Source organism: Centropristis striata, chromosome 22, assembly GCF_030273125.1.
Source record: "Centropristis striata isolate RG_2023a ecotype Rhode Island chromosome 22, C.striata_1.0, whole genome shotgun sequence".
Lineage (NCBI taxonomy): Eukaryota > Metazoa > Chordata > Actinopteri > Perciformes > Serranidae > Centropristis > Centropristis striata.
In genome coordinates this window covers 10,875,035-10,892,560 of record NC_081538.1, presented here as the reverse complement: position 1 = coordinate 10,892,560, position 17,526 = coordinate 10,875,035, and the positions used below count along the sequence as shown (strand labels likewise).

The window sequence follows — 17,526 nt, the reverse complement described above, 5'->3', positions numbered from 1 at the left end:
TGACACCCATGGCCAGAGAAGGGTTAATTTTTAGATGAACTCAATGCACTCTGTTCTAATGCTGTTTATTGTTTCGCAAGAGAAAAGCAGCTCAACCAACCAGTCAGACAACAGTTATTCAACACTTGTCTCAGTCCGTGCGCTCTCTCAGTGCACATACGGTGCTCAGCATACTGTCGGTACAAGCCTACAGCTCCTCACACTCACTATCTTGCACAATTTTGGCATTCTGTCTGGGCCTGTCCCCTGGGATGCTGCAACCCAAAGACTAGATCAACAAGAACAAGCATGCTTTGATCAATCACGTCCTCACCATGTGGCCCGTGTTCACAGACAAACACAGCTTATTACCTAATTGTTGTGTTCAGCCACTTAAAGTCAAGGTTTAACAGCGAAAGTTAAAAGTTGCACAATCTCAAGTGTCTTCCCTGCTGGGCTTACAGATATGTGCAGCTGTATAAACGGAGGTTTTACACTGAGCTAACATGAGCTCTGTGATGGTCCCACAGCCGGTCTCTGGGTGTTACATCAGAAAGATCTCAGTGAGTAACTCTGTTTGAATTATAACAAAGATCAAATTGTATTGTAGTTCTGTAAGAGCAAAGGTTAAGGGGGAAGAATTTCTATCTTTTACTTTAGCCTTCAGTTGCTTTATGTCTCTTTGTGGATGTTCTGTCCTTTTGTAGTTGATATTATGTCTCTTCATATTTGCCTTGTGTCTCATTGTAGTTGTTTTATCCTTTTTGTAGTAGTTTTGTCATTTTTGGAGTTGTTTTGTGTCTCTTTGTAGTTGATTTATACTTCTTTTGGGTTTTTTTCTGGTCGCCTTATGTCTCTTTGTAGTTATTTTGTCTTTTTTGAAGTTGTTTTGTGCCTCTTTGTAGTTGCTACAAACCTTTTTTGTGGTTGTTTTGTCCTTTTTGTAGTAGTTTTGTCATTTTTGTAGTTGTTTTGTGTCTCTTTGCAGTTGATTTATGTCTCTTTATATTTGCCTTATGTCTCTTTGTAGTTGTTTTGTCCTTTTTTTTACTGTTGTTTTGTATCTCTTTGGAGTTTCTTTATGTCTCTTTTTATTTGCCTTATGTCTCTTTGTAGTTGTCTTGTCCTTTTTGGAGTTGTTTTGTGTCTCTTTGTTGTAGTTTAGTCTTTTTTGTAGTTGTTTCTTGCCTTTAGTCGCTTTATGTTTCTCTGTAATTGTTTTGTCCTTTTTGTAGTTGTTTTGCAACTCTTTGTAGTTGCTGCATGTTTCTTTGTGGTTGTTTTGTATTTTAAATGCCACGTTTTATTGGTTTTGGCAATCTCTTATTGATTGTTTTGGTCTCTTTTTAGTCTTTTATGTTTCTACGTGTTCATTTGAATCTCCTCCTGGTTCGCCGTGTCTCTTGAGTGACATTTTGTAGGTGAAGGCCAAAGGCCCCTGACACCTTTAGCCCCGGGGGCCCGTGCCCTGTGGGCCCATTCAGTAATCCATCAATGCTTAATCCTACAATTTGTGTGTTCATGATCACATCATCACTTATACATGGAGGTTTTCCAGGCCTTTGAAGTTATTGTTATAATGTATAGAAGAACAACAGTCACATCCGCTGTGATGAATCAGTGGAAGTTGTGAGGGAGCCTTATAGAACATGAGTCCTGGTGCTCTGATGTTGTGGGATGGCTCCAACAGATGTCCTTTACCCCGCTGGGAGCAGCTGGGAGCTCCACCAAACTCCCTCCCACACATACTTTTAGATCCAGTGTGAGAGGACAGACGGGCAGTTGAACAGATAGACAGTCCAGTCTTTGTTGAAAGTAATGTAACAGAGAGAAAGTGACTACGATGCACAGTGTGTAGTCACTCAGGAGCATCAGAGTCGGCCAATAAATCACAGTGAGAGCTCTGAAACAAACTGCAGGTTGTGTACTTTGGCTGGACAGGTTGGAATTTAATCTGTGAATAATGTGGCACTGCTGACTCTGTGGCCATGGTTCACTTATCAAACAACCACCTTCACTTTATGAACTCACCTCAGATATTATACCTGTCCCCACAGCACAACACATCAGGCTTTTTTCTTTCATTTTGACATTTGTTCATATTTGTAAGGCACTTTTGCTCATTTAAGATGAGTTACTGATGGGAATAAGATATCATTTAATATATATAATATATATTTACCAAAGCTATGAATATGTTAAGGAGTTTTCAGTATGTTGTGGTAGTGCCCTTTAACATATTTGATCTTATTTATTTTAATCAAATTTGTTTGCATTTTTTTTAAAAACTGTTAGGGCTGTTAGGGCTGGTCTTATAACTAGATCTCTTTTTACACCACACCCAATTGACCTTTTTAATGTTTTAAAAAATAATCAAACAAATAGGAAAAGACAAAGGAATTATTCAAATATATTTTGTTTTTATTTTAGCTTTATTTTTTATTTTTCTTTAGTGCAAAAAAAAGTGAAACCTCTCAGCTTTCAAGATATATTCTCTAATATATATATATCTATAATCCATATATGTAATAATTTCCTGAACGAATGCCATAAAACTATTTATATGTTATTTAAGTTTAATTCTAAATAACAGAATCTTAAATGTTCTGGCAAGTTAAATGACCAATCATGAAACAACAACATGTGTAATGTGATACCTGAAAATCGAGGTGTGATATCACATTTGTGAACGAAAACCATTGTCACTGACTTGAAATGAAACTCAAAACGGTCTGAAAAGCCAGTGATAGATGCAACAGAATAGCAGGTTCTTGTTCTACAAACAAAACAAAAAACAAAAATCCCCCAGAGGTTTGCTGATCTAAAAACTATAGAAAGGTTTTTTTTCCAGAGGTGGGCGTCTTGAAACTCACAACCAATCTAAAGTCTTTTAAATCAGATTATCACCCATTGTCCTCCTCCAAACTGTCTCTCTGCTCTTATCTCAGTCTGCTGAATGAGGGGTTGTTCCTCCACCATGGCAGGGGATCTCTTCAGCCCCCCGTCCCCACTTGGGGATTCCCTGCTGGACAGTCCACTGTGTGGAGACCTGATGGAGGACCTTCATGACATCTCACAGTCTATAGAAGACGACATGATGGGATTTGATTTCCCGGCGTACCACAGCACTGGCTCAGGGTCTGAGAGCTCTATCGGACTTGGTGAGTAGCTGAGTGGCTTTGCGGTTGGAAGAAATTGTCACAAAATGCATGAACACTCATGTTAAAAAGGTAAAACACTGACATTCTGACCTTTTGGCTCCATTGTGCTGTATGTAAATTCACTAAAGAGGTAAAACACTGTGTCTGATAACAGAAGATTAGATCCTACGCTCTGTGTCTCGCCATGAGCACTTTGAAAAATGAGCCTACTGGAATGTTATGGAGACACATTAACTCTTTCAGTCTGCAGGGGACACTTACCTTATATTCCTGAGCAACATGTCCTCAGGGTATGAAGTGAAATATACTTTCTGTTAAGTTACAAATCTTGTTTTCCCATCACAGTGATAGTTCATCTGTTAGGAATGTAATATTAATGTTGTTCTTATAAGTTTTAAGTCACACATTATAGTATTTTTACAGCCACTGTGACAGAGCAGAGTTTATTTACTTTTCTCCTGTTGCCTGGTATTATGCTGTTAATATTAAACTTATACTTTCTCAGCCAGTTTACACTGTTAAAGGTTGTTTGTTTGTGCTTCAACATGCTTATCACAAGCCAGAATGTTTGGATTTTTTAAATTCGGTTGTATAAGGTCCTTATCCATAGTCAAAATCAATATCAGTTTAAGTGCATGCTATATTGAGAATATTTTTACTGCTCTATCTTGCCATCAGACAGCCCTGTTCAAGTTTACTTGAGGTGAACTGAAGCCGCTATCAATGCTCACTTCAAAGCCACCAGACTCTATTGACAAAACAGTAATTTTACCTCAAGACTTGGGTTAGTTTGTTTGTGTTATTGCATATTTTTTACGTTTTAAAGGGTTCATTCAAGGATTCACCAAAGTCACACAATAACACAAACAAACTAACTGACCAAGGCAGCAGTAGACCAGAATCTACCGTGTTCTATGAGGTTAAATTACTGGGTTTAGGGTTAGGGTTAGGGTTATTACTGGATTTTTTTTTTGCTTGGATCAAACTTTTTTCCAGAGAGCATGTGTGAATTTAGATTTACTTTCTTCAAACAATTTAATCACTAGCTGTTGTCTCCTCTCTGCTTTTCTGTGTTGCTGCAGACACGTTGACCCCAGCCTCCAGTCCGTCGTCGGGGGTGTGTGGAGCAGCTCCCAGTCCGGAGGAGGGCTTCAGCACCCTCAACCTGGAGTGCCGGATCTGCTCAGACAAGGCCTCCGGATTTCACTACGGGGTGCATGCCTGTGAGGGCTGCAAGGTGAGACACTTAATACAGCCTGTTATGGTACATATTGTATGCATGTACTGGCATGCTGTACATATCAAATTGAGAGAGGACATGTATGTATGTAAATATAAAGTAATGTTAAATGTAAATGTAGTGTTATGAGTCATAAAGTCAGTAAACATAATTTACTGTGCTCATAAACCATTTGATAAGTAGGGTCATTTTCTCATGGACTTCTATACAGTGAGATTTCTTTTTGACATCAGGGTAGTCGCCCCCTGCTGGTCATTAGAAAATGATGCAGGTTTAAGGCATTTACACAATTTCTTCATTTTTCATACTCAGAGGTTGCCACTTGGTTTTATTGCTTGCGAATTTGACTTTTAATACATTTGTAAATTTGTAGAGTAAATAAGTTACATTATGTTTCATAACAGTATTAACTTAATTACTTAAATCATAGCAAGGTGAGAGACTTAATACAGCCTGTTAGAGTACATATTGTATGCATGTACTGACATGCTGTACATATCAATATGAGAGAGGACATACACGTATGTAAATATAAAGATGGCTACAATCCCATTCAGATTGATAACGTGTGCTGCAAAGGCAAATGTTTGTCTCTCATGTGTACTCATGCACATGCATGCCTGCACCACGACATGCACGCCCAGACACATACAAAGCTTGGCATGTGGAGGCGCCTGACCTGGAGGCCAGTGGAAAGTTTCAAAGAGACGCAGCCAGGTCATGTGACATGGGGGACATGGTGGCCTTGGTTGACTTGCCACCTCTCGCCTGCTTGGCTCAGAGCCTAAACTGAAAGACGTTAATACACACACATACGTACACACACGGCGCTGCTGCTGGCCCAGAGCCCTGCCCTGCTTAATACTAATATTATCATCTTACAGAGACGTCTTTGGGGATTTGATGAAAAGGGAAATTTAGTTTCCATGTATAGTTTTTGACAGGTTTAATCATAATAAAGAAAAAATCAAAAAGGTCTTAATTAGTCTGGACAGATTTCAGAGATTGTTGAGATTTTAAGGAGAACAATAATGTCATTAGAGGACATGGATAATGAGAACATGTTGTTACTAGAACATCACGGCATTGTTTGTCAAGTCATGTGAGCTTGTAGTAGTCACATACCTCTCTAAGCCGACAGCAGGTTGTTGCTGCTAATCTGAGCCTTTGTTTGCTATTTATGCATGACTTTTTGAACTTGTGACCTTGCCTGTTTTAAAGGGGACCAACACCAAATTTCAAAATTCATAAATGTTATTCCTATGGTTTAGGACAATCCTAAAACTATAAGTAAACATGACCAACTCTCAACCAAATCCCAAATCTAGAGAGCTAAAAATGTGTGATGTCATCAAGTATAAAGTCCAGAACTGCCCCATAGACATGAATGGGGTTAGATGTTAGTAATAATAATAATAATAATGGGCGCCTTTCTGAACACTCGAGGTCACCTTACAAAATCAACAATAAAACACTCAGTCCCATTATTTGCTGTACCAAATGAGGAAACAATCATGACCAAGAAGCAACTCAACATAATAGCATTTCTCTCTTTGCTGGCACGAAGGCAAATTTCGGAGAAGATTAAAATTGCAATAAGATGCTCAGACAAATTTCAATCTGTTTAGGAACCTCTTTTGTCATACTTCAGTAATCTCCAAGAGCTTCGCAAGACATTGATGGACTAAATTGGAAGATTTCAGGAGTCTATAGAGTCTTGCGGTTTGGGCCCACAGTAAGGCACACTTGACCGGTCATACAGAGCTCTGAAGTCATGTTGTCCCTTATTGAAATTCTATTTATTTATTTGTTTTTTAATTTTATTTAGGTGTATGTATGTCTATGACACCTAAAACTAAGCCTTCTCTTTTTGCTTTTTTTTAATTTTTTTAATTATTGTTGTTATTATTATCTTGGTCCAGTCGGGGTGGGGGGATGGGTGGTTGGGTGGTTGGGGGGTGGTTTGTGTGTGTATAAAAAAAAATAAATCTTTTGTAACATTAGTGATAAGTCATTGTCACTACTCTTGGTTTTTCAATAAAAAGATTTAGTGTGAAAACACTCAAACAAGCAGTCGTAAAAACGTACATACAAATACTAATAAAACTACATAAAAGTTAGTTTGTTCTAGGTGCATTTTGTGTTTCTGAGAAAAATATAGTGGAATAAAGCTTATTTTTGGTATTAAAAAGAAAATTCTGTGGGTCCAGAAAATCCATCTGCCATGCATTGTCTTTGGAGCTGCTCTGGTTTTTATACTTGATGACTGACATCACAAGTTTGAGACTCACTTCTGTGGTTTCAGCATTGAGAGAGAGTAGTATGTTCATCGAAATGAGAGTTGCTACTTGTGTTTCCCTCTTTCTGTTTCTTTCATAATCACTTTTTTAACCTTACTGGAGACTGTTTTTCCACTCCTCCTCCTCTTATCCATACGAGACACTTGGATGGACTTTGTTTGGACAATTTCCATTTTTGCAGAAGGTTCTGTCAGTTGCACAATGCACATCTGTGTGTTGTTGAGTGGCTCGGCTTTATGACCCACATGCGAATCAGAATCAACATAAATAACTCTAATCTTGTCGGCCCTCGTGTCAGACCGCTGCTGTTCTAAAGCAGGGACACGATGATGCTGAAGCTGTTGGACGGCGCACATGTGAGAGGTGTATTTTGACAGCGCTCTGACTGATGATATTGCAGCATCATGGAAAAATCTGGCTTGTGATATGTAGCAGTCACAGTTCGCGGTCTCCATGCTCGACAGGCTCTGCATATCACTTTCAACACCTCGCTTTAAGAGAGGAGCGCTCAGTAGTGGGAATGTGACTGGAATGTGCTGTGATGCCACGGTGCAAGGGATCAAGTCTGTGGTGATGATGGTATGACATTTGTATGGGACGTTTAGAGCTGCAGGACAGTCAGTGAAAGCCCTCAGTAATGGGAAGGTTAATCATCTTTGCTCATTAAGTAGAAATTTTAAACAGGAGTGCCACCAAGATGACTCAAAGACTGTTTAAAAGAAGTGGATGTAGTCACTGTGACGTCCCCCATTGGTTTGTGTACTTCAGTTATGAAGCCTCAACTTCATTTTGGCTGTTTTTGTTGTTTTTTTAATCAGAAGTGGTTAAAAGGGTGACTTACTTGCCTAAGTATTTGTATTTATTGTCGCACTCTCATTGTACATGCATGCATATGTATATATGTATATATATAAATATATATATATATATATATATATATATATATATATATATATATACGTGTATATATATACGTGTATATATGTATATAAGTATATATATATATATATATATATATATATATATATATATATATATATATATCCTTTATTTAACCAGGTAAAAGTCTCATTGAGATTAAAAAAAATCTCTTTTCCAAGAGAGACCTGGCCAAGAAAGCAGCATAAACAAGTTACAACATTTATCAGTTATCATACACAATTAAATACAAATGAGTGAGCTTCAGTAGCCGACTTATAAGGAGCAGTCACACTGACCAAGGGAAGAGATTTCTTTGTCCTTTAAAATCGCCAATTGTGATCAGTTCAGACAGTTTCAAGTCCTTTTGAAAATTGTTCCATGAAAGAGGGGAAAATATAATAAAACAAACGACAAACTCTTTAGACTGTCTTTTAGTACAACCAAATGATAAACAAGACATTTTTTCATTTAGGTAACGAAAATGTTAAAATTAACTTAATTTTGATAAACAGAAAACACACAGTGAAAAGGTTACCACGGTAGCGACTTGTCAATTACAAGGAAGCCACGCTCAAAGTCTATTTTACTCAAAATGGGATCATAATTTACAAAATAAGATTATGCTGTAATGAAGAAGACTTGAGACAAGTGATTGAGAGCATAAACTCTTTAGGAAAATGTTAAATTAAGTAAGAAGTAGGGTCATTTTCACTTCTTTACAATCTGACTTCTTTTTGCAGCCAGTGGAGTCGCCCCCTGCTGGCCATTAGTGGATCCACTTTTCAGACTTCGGCTTCACTAAAAGACGTTTGCCCTAAAGCAAGAGTTATGCAATACAGCTTGTTACTCACAGCTATATATCACAGTAAATTACTGGTTGTGTCTGTACACTCGTACACAGACATGCAAACACATGCATGCTGTAAACCCAGACATCTGGTTTTTCCTCCTTGTGTTCTTCTGTTGTTTTGTAATGTATTTTTGATGACTATCATATGTCTGGTCTCTCCTCTGTGTTTTCTTGTCCCAGTTCTCCACACAAAACACTTTTTTTTTTTTTGGTTAAAAATACCACGAAAAGTGATGTGTGACACATAATAACCCTTAATAACAATGTGTTTTCAACATGAAGGCAGACAAGACCTTTCGTACAATACTCACTGACATATTGCGTGATCATGTGGCTAAAGATATAGCGCCAGAAAATCCATATTGCCTTCTTGACAGTGAGGGATGAGGAATGCCCTGACTGACATTACATCGATGCATAGGTGTGTAAGAGCGTGCGTCAAAGGATCATATGTTTCTGCACATGTGTGACATCTGTTACTGTTAGCATGTGCTGGCCCACTGCCCTGTATCTCAGTGAGCAGGATGTCTTGTCCAATCAGGGCTCTTCTTTAGAAAGGCCAGAGCTTTATTATACACCTTGAGCACATCTCCCTTTAAATATAGATATAATGTAACTCAAGATGTTATATAACACTGATCCGACCAGAGCTTAAAGTGCACGGTGCATGGACAGTATTATGAAGTGCTGCAGTTGTATGTGTCTACGCAGCCTTACTCATGCTTAAAATAGGAGTTATTAAAATGACCTTGTCTCCTAAATAGTTATAGTAATAACTACAATTGCAACCAAGAATAACAGGGTCTAATCACGTCAATGTAATGGGATCACTGCACCAGAGTGATTGGGATGCCAAAAGCATTGTTAAACAAACATGTCGGGCAGGTGCACATAAAATCTAGAGGTGAACAAAATAACAAAAGAGTCTCATTGCAAAGTAAAGTACTTGCTTAATATTGTATGAAATACAATCAGTAGACGTTATCAGAGATGTTTGACAAGGGTGGGTCATTTCTGACCTGGTAGGCAAAGGGACTGGACTGACTTGGAGGACTAAAAACCTTCACCCAGTTAAAATATGTACAGTCTTGGAAAAATTATTAAACCATTGTTTTCTCCTTGCTTTCTTGTTCATTTTAATGCCTGGTACAACTAAAGGTACGTTTGTTTGGACAAATATAATGATAAGAACAAAAATAGCTCACATGAGTTTAATTCAAGAGCTGATATCTAGACATTTTTCCATGGTTTTCTTGATAATGATTTGGTTATTATGAAGAAAACCATGAAAAAATGTCTTGATATCAGCTCTTAAATTAAGCTCTCATCAGCTATTTTTGTAGTTATCATTATATTTGTCCAAACAAATGTACCTTTAGTTGTACCAGGCATTAAAATCAACAAGAAATTGAAGAAAACAATGGTTCAGTATTTTTTTCCATGACTGTAGTTAAAATTAAAAATTACCAAAATCTGAAGTGTATTGTAAAAATGGGGCTTCAAAGTGAATATAAAGTCAATAACATAGGTCTAGTCATTTTTAGACATTTAAGGGTAAAGTTATTCATTATACCTTTAACTGGTTTCTATATGGGCTGAAGTAAAAGGAGAATGAGGGTTTTTTGTAGTCATTTAATTTTACTTAATATATTTGATAAAATGTATTAAATATAAATGCGTCCTTGATTTTGAGGCAGTTGTTTAAGTAACTTTAATATAAAAATGTTTGAGATAGAATCTACTTATTTTGATCATGTTAAATATAATCTGTATGTGTATGTAATTCTAAATCAAGAGAATTTTGAATGAATGCAACACAATAGAATTAGTCCATTTTGAATCGACAGGCACTTCCTGTTAAGTTGTTATTAACTCAACTTGTAACCTAGTTAGATTTAATAAATAATATTGCATGCAATCTGTTGCCTCAATTTTATTGAGTAGCTATTGTTTATCTTTTTTACAGTGTACTTGAATCTGATCATACAATCTTATTCGCAGAAGAAGATAGCTACTTGTGTCATTCTGTCTCAACCAGGGTTTCTTCAGAAGGACCATCAGGCTGAAGCTGGAGTATGATAAGTGTGAACGCAACTGCAAAATCCAAAAGAAGAACCGCAACAAGTGCCAGTACTGCAGATTCCACAAGTGCCTCTCTGTAGGCATGTCCCACAATGGTAAGACCTGAAACCTTCAATATTTACAGTTAAAAGCTTGTCAGTGCAACCCTCGTTACATAACGGCCATAAGTGACATTGGCAGGATAGAAAATAATAAGAAGAAGAATGTAAATGTAGTGTCATGAGTCATAAAGTCGGTAAACAGAATTTAATATGGTCATAAATCAAGTGAGAAGTCAGGTAATTTTCTCATAGACTTCTATACAGTGAGATTTCTTTTTGCGACCAGGGGAGTCGTCCCCTGCTGGTTAAAATAATGCTGGTTTAAGGCATTTCTGCAATGTCTTCACTTGGTTTTACTGTTTGTGAATGTACCTTTTAATACATTTGTAAGAGAGTAAACACAGTCATGGAAAAAATTATTAGTCCACCCTTTTTCTTCAATGTTTTGTTCATTTTAATGCCTGGTACAACTAAAGGTACATCTGTTTTTAACAAATCTAATGATAACAACAAAAATAGCTGATAAGAGTTTAATTTAAGAGTTGATATCTAGACATTTTCCATGGTTTTATTGATAATAACCAAAATCATTATCAAGAAAACCATGAAAAATGTCTAGATATCAGCTCATAAATTAAACTCTTATCAGCTATTTTTGTTGTTATCATTAGATTTGTCCAAACAAATGTACCTTTAGTTGTACCAGGCATTAAAATGAACACGAAATTGAGGAAAACAAGGGTGGTCTAATAAGTTTTTCCTTGACCGTATGTGTTACATTATCTTTCATAGCAGTATTAACTTAACACGGTTGCCCATAAAGTTGGAATACATTTTTTTTTTTACCTCTTTCAATGAAATGATTGTGACAATGTGATTTATTCTTGAGAGATAAAGTGTATATCTTCTCAAAACTTTACTAATAAATCTCTTCCAAACAAATCACAATGAAAATGAAACCGCAATTAACAGAGGATTGTATCTGAAAAAATGTTATTCCAACTTTATGGGCGACTGTGTATAACACTGAAAGTAAGCATCATGACTGCCGTTACATAAAACTCTGCTCACCACGTCCTCAGTCGACACCGGTATGTGTTCTCAACAACAGCAGGACGTGTTCTAATGTGATTTGGCTCCAGTTTAACATGCTTTACATTGACTGGGTCTTTATAGGACAACGTCCTGCCAGAGCCTGCTTGACATTGAGAAAACACAGGCACATATAGCTCCACATCTGGCCCGTCATCTGCACTGACTGCTGAAGGGTCATTGGGTTTGTTGCAATGGCCTCCCACTGCAGACAGAGCAGCATTAGAAACCTGAGAGCAGTACGACATGTTGGAAAAGAGAACGCCAGATCTGTTGGGGGCGAATGCTTGCACATGCATGTTTTCTGTAGGAGGATGTATCTGTTGTCTCTGTGTGTAGGTTAGATATAGAATAACAAACCTAATGTTTCTATGCACCAGCCATCCGGTTTGGTCGGATGCCGCAGGCGGAGAAGCTAAAGCTGAAGGCAGTAAGCAAGATGGTGGAGAAAGAGGTGGCAAGCCCCATGCTGGCCGACCACAAGATTCTGGTGGGGCAGATCCACGAAGCCTACATGAAGAACTTCAACATGAACAAAGCAAAAGCTCGGCTCATACTCACCGGAAAGACCAGCAAGCCGGTAAATGAAAAAATAGTAATCTACAGTCATTGAAAAAACATTATTAGATCATTGTTTTTTTCTTGTTTATTTTAATGCCTGGTACAACTAAGTATATATTTGACATCTGACAAACATTTGCAACTATTATTATCTTTCTCTGTCCCCCCCACCCCCACCCCAGAACCAGTGTATTTATATTTTTCTTATTAAACTGCCTTATTTTATGATGTTGTATATAATGTCCATATTTTGAACTGACACCCTTGTATATTTTTATATTTTATATTTATTCTCCTTATTGAAGTTTTTCTTTGTTGACCACGAGAGAGCCCTGCACAAAAAATTCTATGTGTTTGGACTGTGGTCTGTTCACAAGTGGCAAAATAAAAACCTTGAACCTTGAACTGTGTTTTGTTTGGACAAATATAATGATAACAACAAAAATAGCTGATAAGAGTTTAATTTAAGAGCTGATATCTAGACATTGTCCATGGTTTTGTTGATAATAACCAAAATCATTATCAAGAAAACCATGGAAAATGTCTAGATATCAGCTCTTAAATTAAACTCTTATCAGCTATTTTTGTTGTTATCATTATATTTGTCCAAACAAATGTACCTTTAGTTGTACCAGGCATTAAAATAAACAAGAAATTAGAGAAAACAAGGGTGGTCTAATAAGTTTTTCCATGACTGTATATCTAAACACAATAAAGAATATCCTCACCTACAACAGTCTCTTTTCTGTCTTCAGCCTTTCATCATACACGACATGGAGACTTTCCAGCTGGCAGAGAGGACGTTAGCTGCCCATATGGTAAACGGTGACAGTCCGGAAGCAGAGAGCGGCCTCCAGGCTGGGGATGTGGCTCTGGCTGTGGGGTGTGGGGAGCTCCAGCAAAGGGAGGCTGAAACCAGGCTCTTCCACTGCTGCCAGAGCACCTCGGTGGAGACGGTCACAGAGCTGACGGAGTTTGCCAAGGCGGTGCCGGGCTTCCAGGACCTGGATCTGAATGACCAGGTGGGTTTAGGGGTGCTATATCCTTCATTTGTCTTACTCTGTGCTCAGGTGAGGAGTCGGGAAGAAAAATTTAGGCCTAGTACATGGATAATTTTCCTTCCTTCCTTCCTTTCCTTCTTTCTTTCTTTCTTTCTTTCTTTCTTTCTTTCTTTCTTTCTTTCTTTCTTTCTTTCTTTCTTTCTTTCTTTCTTTCTTTCTTTCTTTCTTTCTTTCTTTCTTTCTTTCTTTCTTTCTTTCTTTCTTTCTTTCTTTCTTTCTTTCTTTCTTTCTTTCTTTCTTTCTTTCTTTCTTTCTTTCTTTCCTTCTTTCCTTCCTTGTTTCCTTCTTTCCTTCCTTCCTTCCTTCTTTCCTTCCTTCCTTCCTTCCTTGTGTATGCCTATGTGTTTCTGCTGGAATTTAATGTAAAAAAAAAAAGCATTTACGTACAGCAGACAGCCTTTACAAGTCCCACAGACATACTATATACACACATAGACACAGTATACATATAGACACAACATGGCACAACAAAAATATACACTTAATCCAGCACGTTTATCACATTTAACCCTCCACCATAGGCCCTCTGTGTGCGATGGCTGTGTTGTTGAGGTCAGAGAGGTCGGGGGGTAGGGAGACCAATGATTTTGGAGGTGTGATGTGTAATGCATGCTAGTGTGTTCCTGTTTGAGGTGGTTAACATGTTAAAAAAGCAGGTTGAGATGGACCAAGAATTGGAAGATGGGTTAAAGAGATGGCATCAAACATGACAATGGAAAAGATAACATACATTACATTGTTGTTTTGGGGGGGTTTTGCTTTATTTTCATGTGTTTATAGTTTCAACATGTTTTTCTTATACTTATCTGGTGGGGGGATCGGAGGGGGAATAGGGAGAAAAAGTTTGCTCTGTTCCCTGTAACAATGTCTTGCTGTTTTATCTGCTGTAATTTGCAAACAAAAACTAATAAATAAAACACACTCATTAAAAAAAAGGAAGCAGGTTGAACAGTAGAGGATGGTGGATTGAACTATGCTTTTGTGAAGTAATAACAGAAGTTGGGGGGCTACAGAGAGTGCTTTAAGTTTGTGGATGGCAGAGAGTCTTTGGTGGCAGCGTTTGTGTCTGTCAGTGGTGTGATGATCAAAGTTCAGTTTATTGTCCAGGATGAGTCTGAGGTATTTGATGGACTCCACCATTTCTACGGATTCACCGTTGATCACTGTGGGGTTATGGGTGAAATTGTGTGCTGAGGTGTTGATGATTAGTTCTTTTGTTTTCTTGACATTAAGTTCTAAACACTAAAATTTAGAGGCACATCTGAGTCATGCTGTGGCCTTCCTACCTCAGGTGACTCTGTTGAAGTACGGCGTTTATGAAGCCCTCTTCACCCTCCTGGCCTCCTGCATGAACAAAGATGGCCTCCTAGTGGCCCGTGGCGGAGGCTTCATCACCAGAGAGTTCCTTAAGAGCCTCCGGCGTCCATTTAGCGACATGATGGAGCCAAAATTCCAGTTTGCCACACGCTTCAACTCCCTGGAACTGGAAGACAGCGACCTGGCCCTTTTTGTGGCAGCCATTATCTGCTGCGGAGGTAACTGATACTGTGTGGGATATTATTCATAATCACATCGTCCACAATGAGTGAAATTTTTAAGAAAAACTTCTCCCCTCCAGATCGCCCCGGCCTGGTGGATGTGCCTCTTGTGGAGCGGCTGCAGGAGAGCATCGTTCAGGCGCTGCGGCTCCACCTGCAGGCCAACCACCCCGACGACAGCTTCCTCTTCCCCAGACTGCTGCAGAAGCTGGCCGACCTTCGGGAGCTGGTCACCGAGCATGCTCAGTTGGTGCAGGACATCAAGACAACAGAGGAGACGTCGCTGCACCCGCTCCTGCAAGAGATCTACAGGGACATGTACTGATGTGATGGCACATGGTCATGAACAGAGGCATTTATTAGAATATTTATGTACAGGTACATCTCAATAAATTAAAATATTATAGAAAAGTTTATTTATTTCAGTAATTCAAATCTAATAGTGGGAATAACACATTATATAGATCCATTACACACAGAATGAAACACTTCATGTCTTCATTTATTCAGTTTTCTTCTAATTATAATGATTAAGGCTTACATTTAATGAAGACCTAAAACTCAATGTCTCAAAAAAATGGAATATTACAAGAGACCAATTTTAAAAAGCATGTTTAATATGGAAATGTTGGCCTCTGAAAAGTATGTCCATCTATATGACTCAATACTTGGTTGGGACTATTTGACTTGAACTACTGGAAATGGACTTTTAAATCATATTCTAATGTATTGAGATGCACCTGTATAACACTCAGAAAAATGGGGTGTCCATAAATATTTACTCATATTTTCATGCATATCAATGTACTGTAAGTAGCTTGCTGTGCAGCTTCTGTGGGTGCACACTGCTGTGATCTGCAGTGGTTGCAGTTAGACACGGAAACTTTCTACTGGAACAAACATAAATACATTTTTTTCGGGGGGTAAAGACAGCTGTTGTAGGTGGCATGGAATAAATTATTATACCACCCTACATTTTTTTGGACAAATATACTGATAACAACAAAATGTCTACAAATCGGCTCTTAAATTAAACTCTTATGAGCTATTTTGTTGTTATCATTATATTTATCCAAACTAATGTACCTTTAGTTGTACCAAAAATGAACAAGAAACTGAAGAAAAAGGGTTGTCTAATATTTTTTTTCCATGACTGTAGGTGGCATGCATGAAAGGGGGGAAGAAAAGTTTTGATCTTAAGCCATAGATAGCATTATGCACCAGTTTCAGAGCAGCACTGATGCTGAATATTAATTTTAAACAATAAATTGAATTGTGGAAAAAAAAGAAAAGGAAAAAAAGCAGGCAAGTTAGAGAAGTCATAACAGTTTTAATGTGGGAGGAAACAAATGTTTATTGTGCATATTCCTAATATTATGAATATTTAGCACATTTGGTATGATTTGGTTAATAGCCGTCATATACTTTCATTGTGTACTTGTGCCTTATTGAAATCGTCCACATCTCCCTCAACCATTTTTTGAGATTAGTTGTTGAAGAAACACCTGCATCAGTATTCACCAAGTGCCTTAATGCTCATATTTCCTCTATTCATACCACACGTGATATATTTACCACATAACAAATACATAATCATTATTGGATAGATGTATAATTATTTCATGTTGGATCAGGGAATGTTCTCACATCACAAATCATGATGAATTCATGTGTTTTAAGCAGGCAATGAAGTTAAGTGAGCCTTACTTTTACTGTTAGCAGCCATCATTTGAAAATATCGTAATTTCATGTGTAATATATTTATTTTAATCCTTAATCCTACTGATAAAAACCAACACAACATGATAGCTCACCTAGCCCTTTTTCTTCCAGAAGTCTCCTTGTACAAATCCTCCCTTTAAGACACATTATTGGCCAGTGAATATTTTGACCATAAACACAATAATCTGTTAAGCTGGTTTATGTTTTATTTTGTAAATATAACAAGAATGCGGTGAGCACCGTGAAAGTATCTGCAGACATGAAACAGGTCTCAAAAGGAAAAGCTGAGCGCCTCATGTGCTGTACTTAAACTTCACCTCTCAATGTAGTCGTTGAGCATTGTTTCTGGTTATAGTGAAACTGTTTATATTTTTTATCCTGTACAGTAAAAAATGCATTTGCTGTGTCAGTAAAATGAATTATGTCATGTGGTAGTTAAAAATAAACTAATATATTTAACTTTTATTTGTAATGCCCTGACTTATTTACCTGTTCATCTGATTTAGATGTTAAAATAAAGTAGCTAATAGCTTTTTACTGCATACAGGTGCATCTTGATAAATTAGAATATCATAGAAAAGTTTATGTCAGTAATTAAATTCAAAAAGTGGGAAAAAAACATTATATAGATCCATTACACACAGAATGAAACATTTCATGTCTTAATTTATTTAATTTCTTCTAATTATAATGATTATGGCTTACATTTAATAAAGGCCTAAAATTCAGTGTTTCAAAAAAATTGAAGGTGTTTGCACCTCTTTTGAGTATTTCCATTTTCTGCTATTTTCTACGTCTACTTTACCACACCTCAAAGGAAAATACTGTATTTTATATTCCAGTACATTTCTATGATAACTTTAGTTACTTTGCAGATTCAGATCATTGATACAAAATATAAGTAATACATTATGGTGCATTACTATATTATTGTGAACTATCCAGCAATGATATCAAGTAATTAAAATTAGCTTCACT

General features: G+C 37.4%; 1 protein-coding gene across 1 annotated transcript; it reads left to right on the top strand.

Moving 5' to 3' along the window:
- The first annotated feature begins 443 nt into the window (after window positions 1-443).
- On the top strand, window positions 444-17,197 carry pparaa (peroxisome proliferator-activated receptor alpha a). The gene is made up of 8 exons (XM_059326158.1): window positions 444-542; window positions 2,928-3,140; window positions 4,223-4,377; window positions 10,490-10,628; window positions 12,047-12,246; window positions 12,983-13,249; window positions 14,580-14,823; window positions 14,907-17,197. The coding sequence occupies exons 2-8, from the start codon at window positions 2,936-2,938 to the stop codon at window positions 15,149-15,151; spliced, it is 1,455 nt and encodes a 484-aa protein (XP_059182141.1). The 5' UTR covers window positions 444-542; window positions 2,928-2,935; the 3' UTR covers window positions 15,152-17,197.
- Window positions 17,198-17,526: the final 329 nt, after the last annotated feature.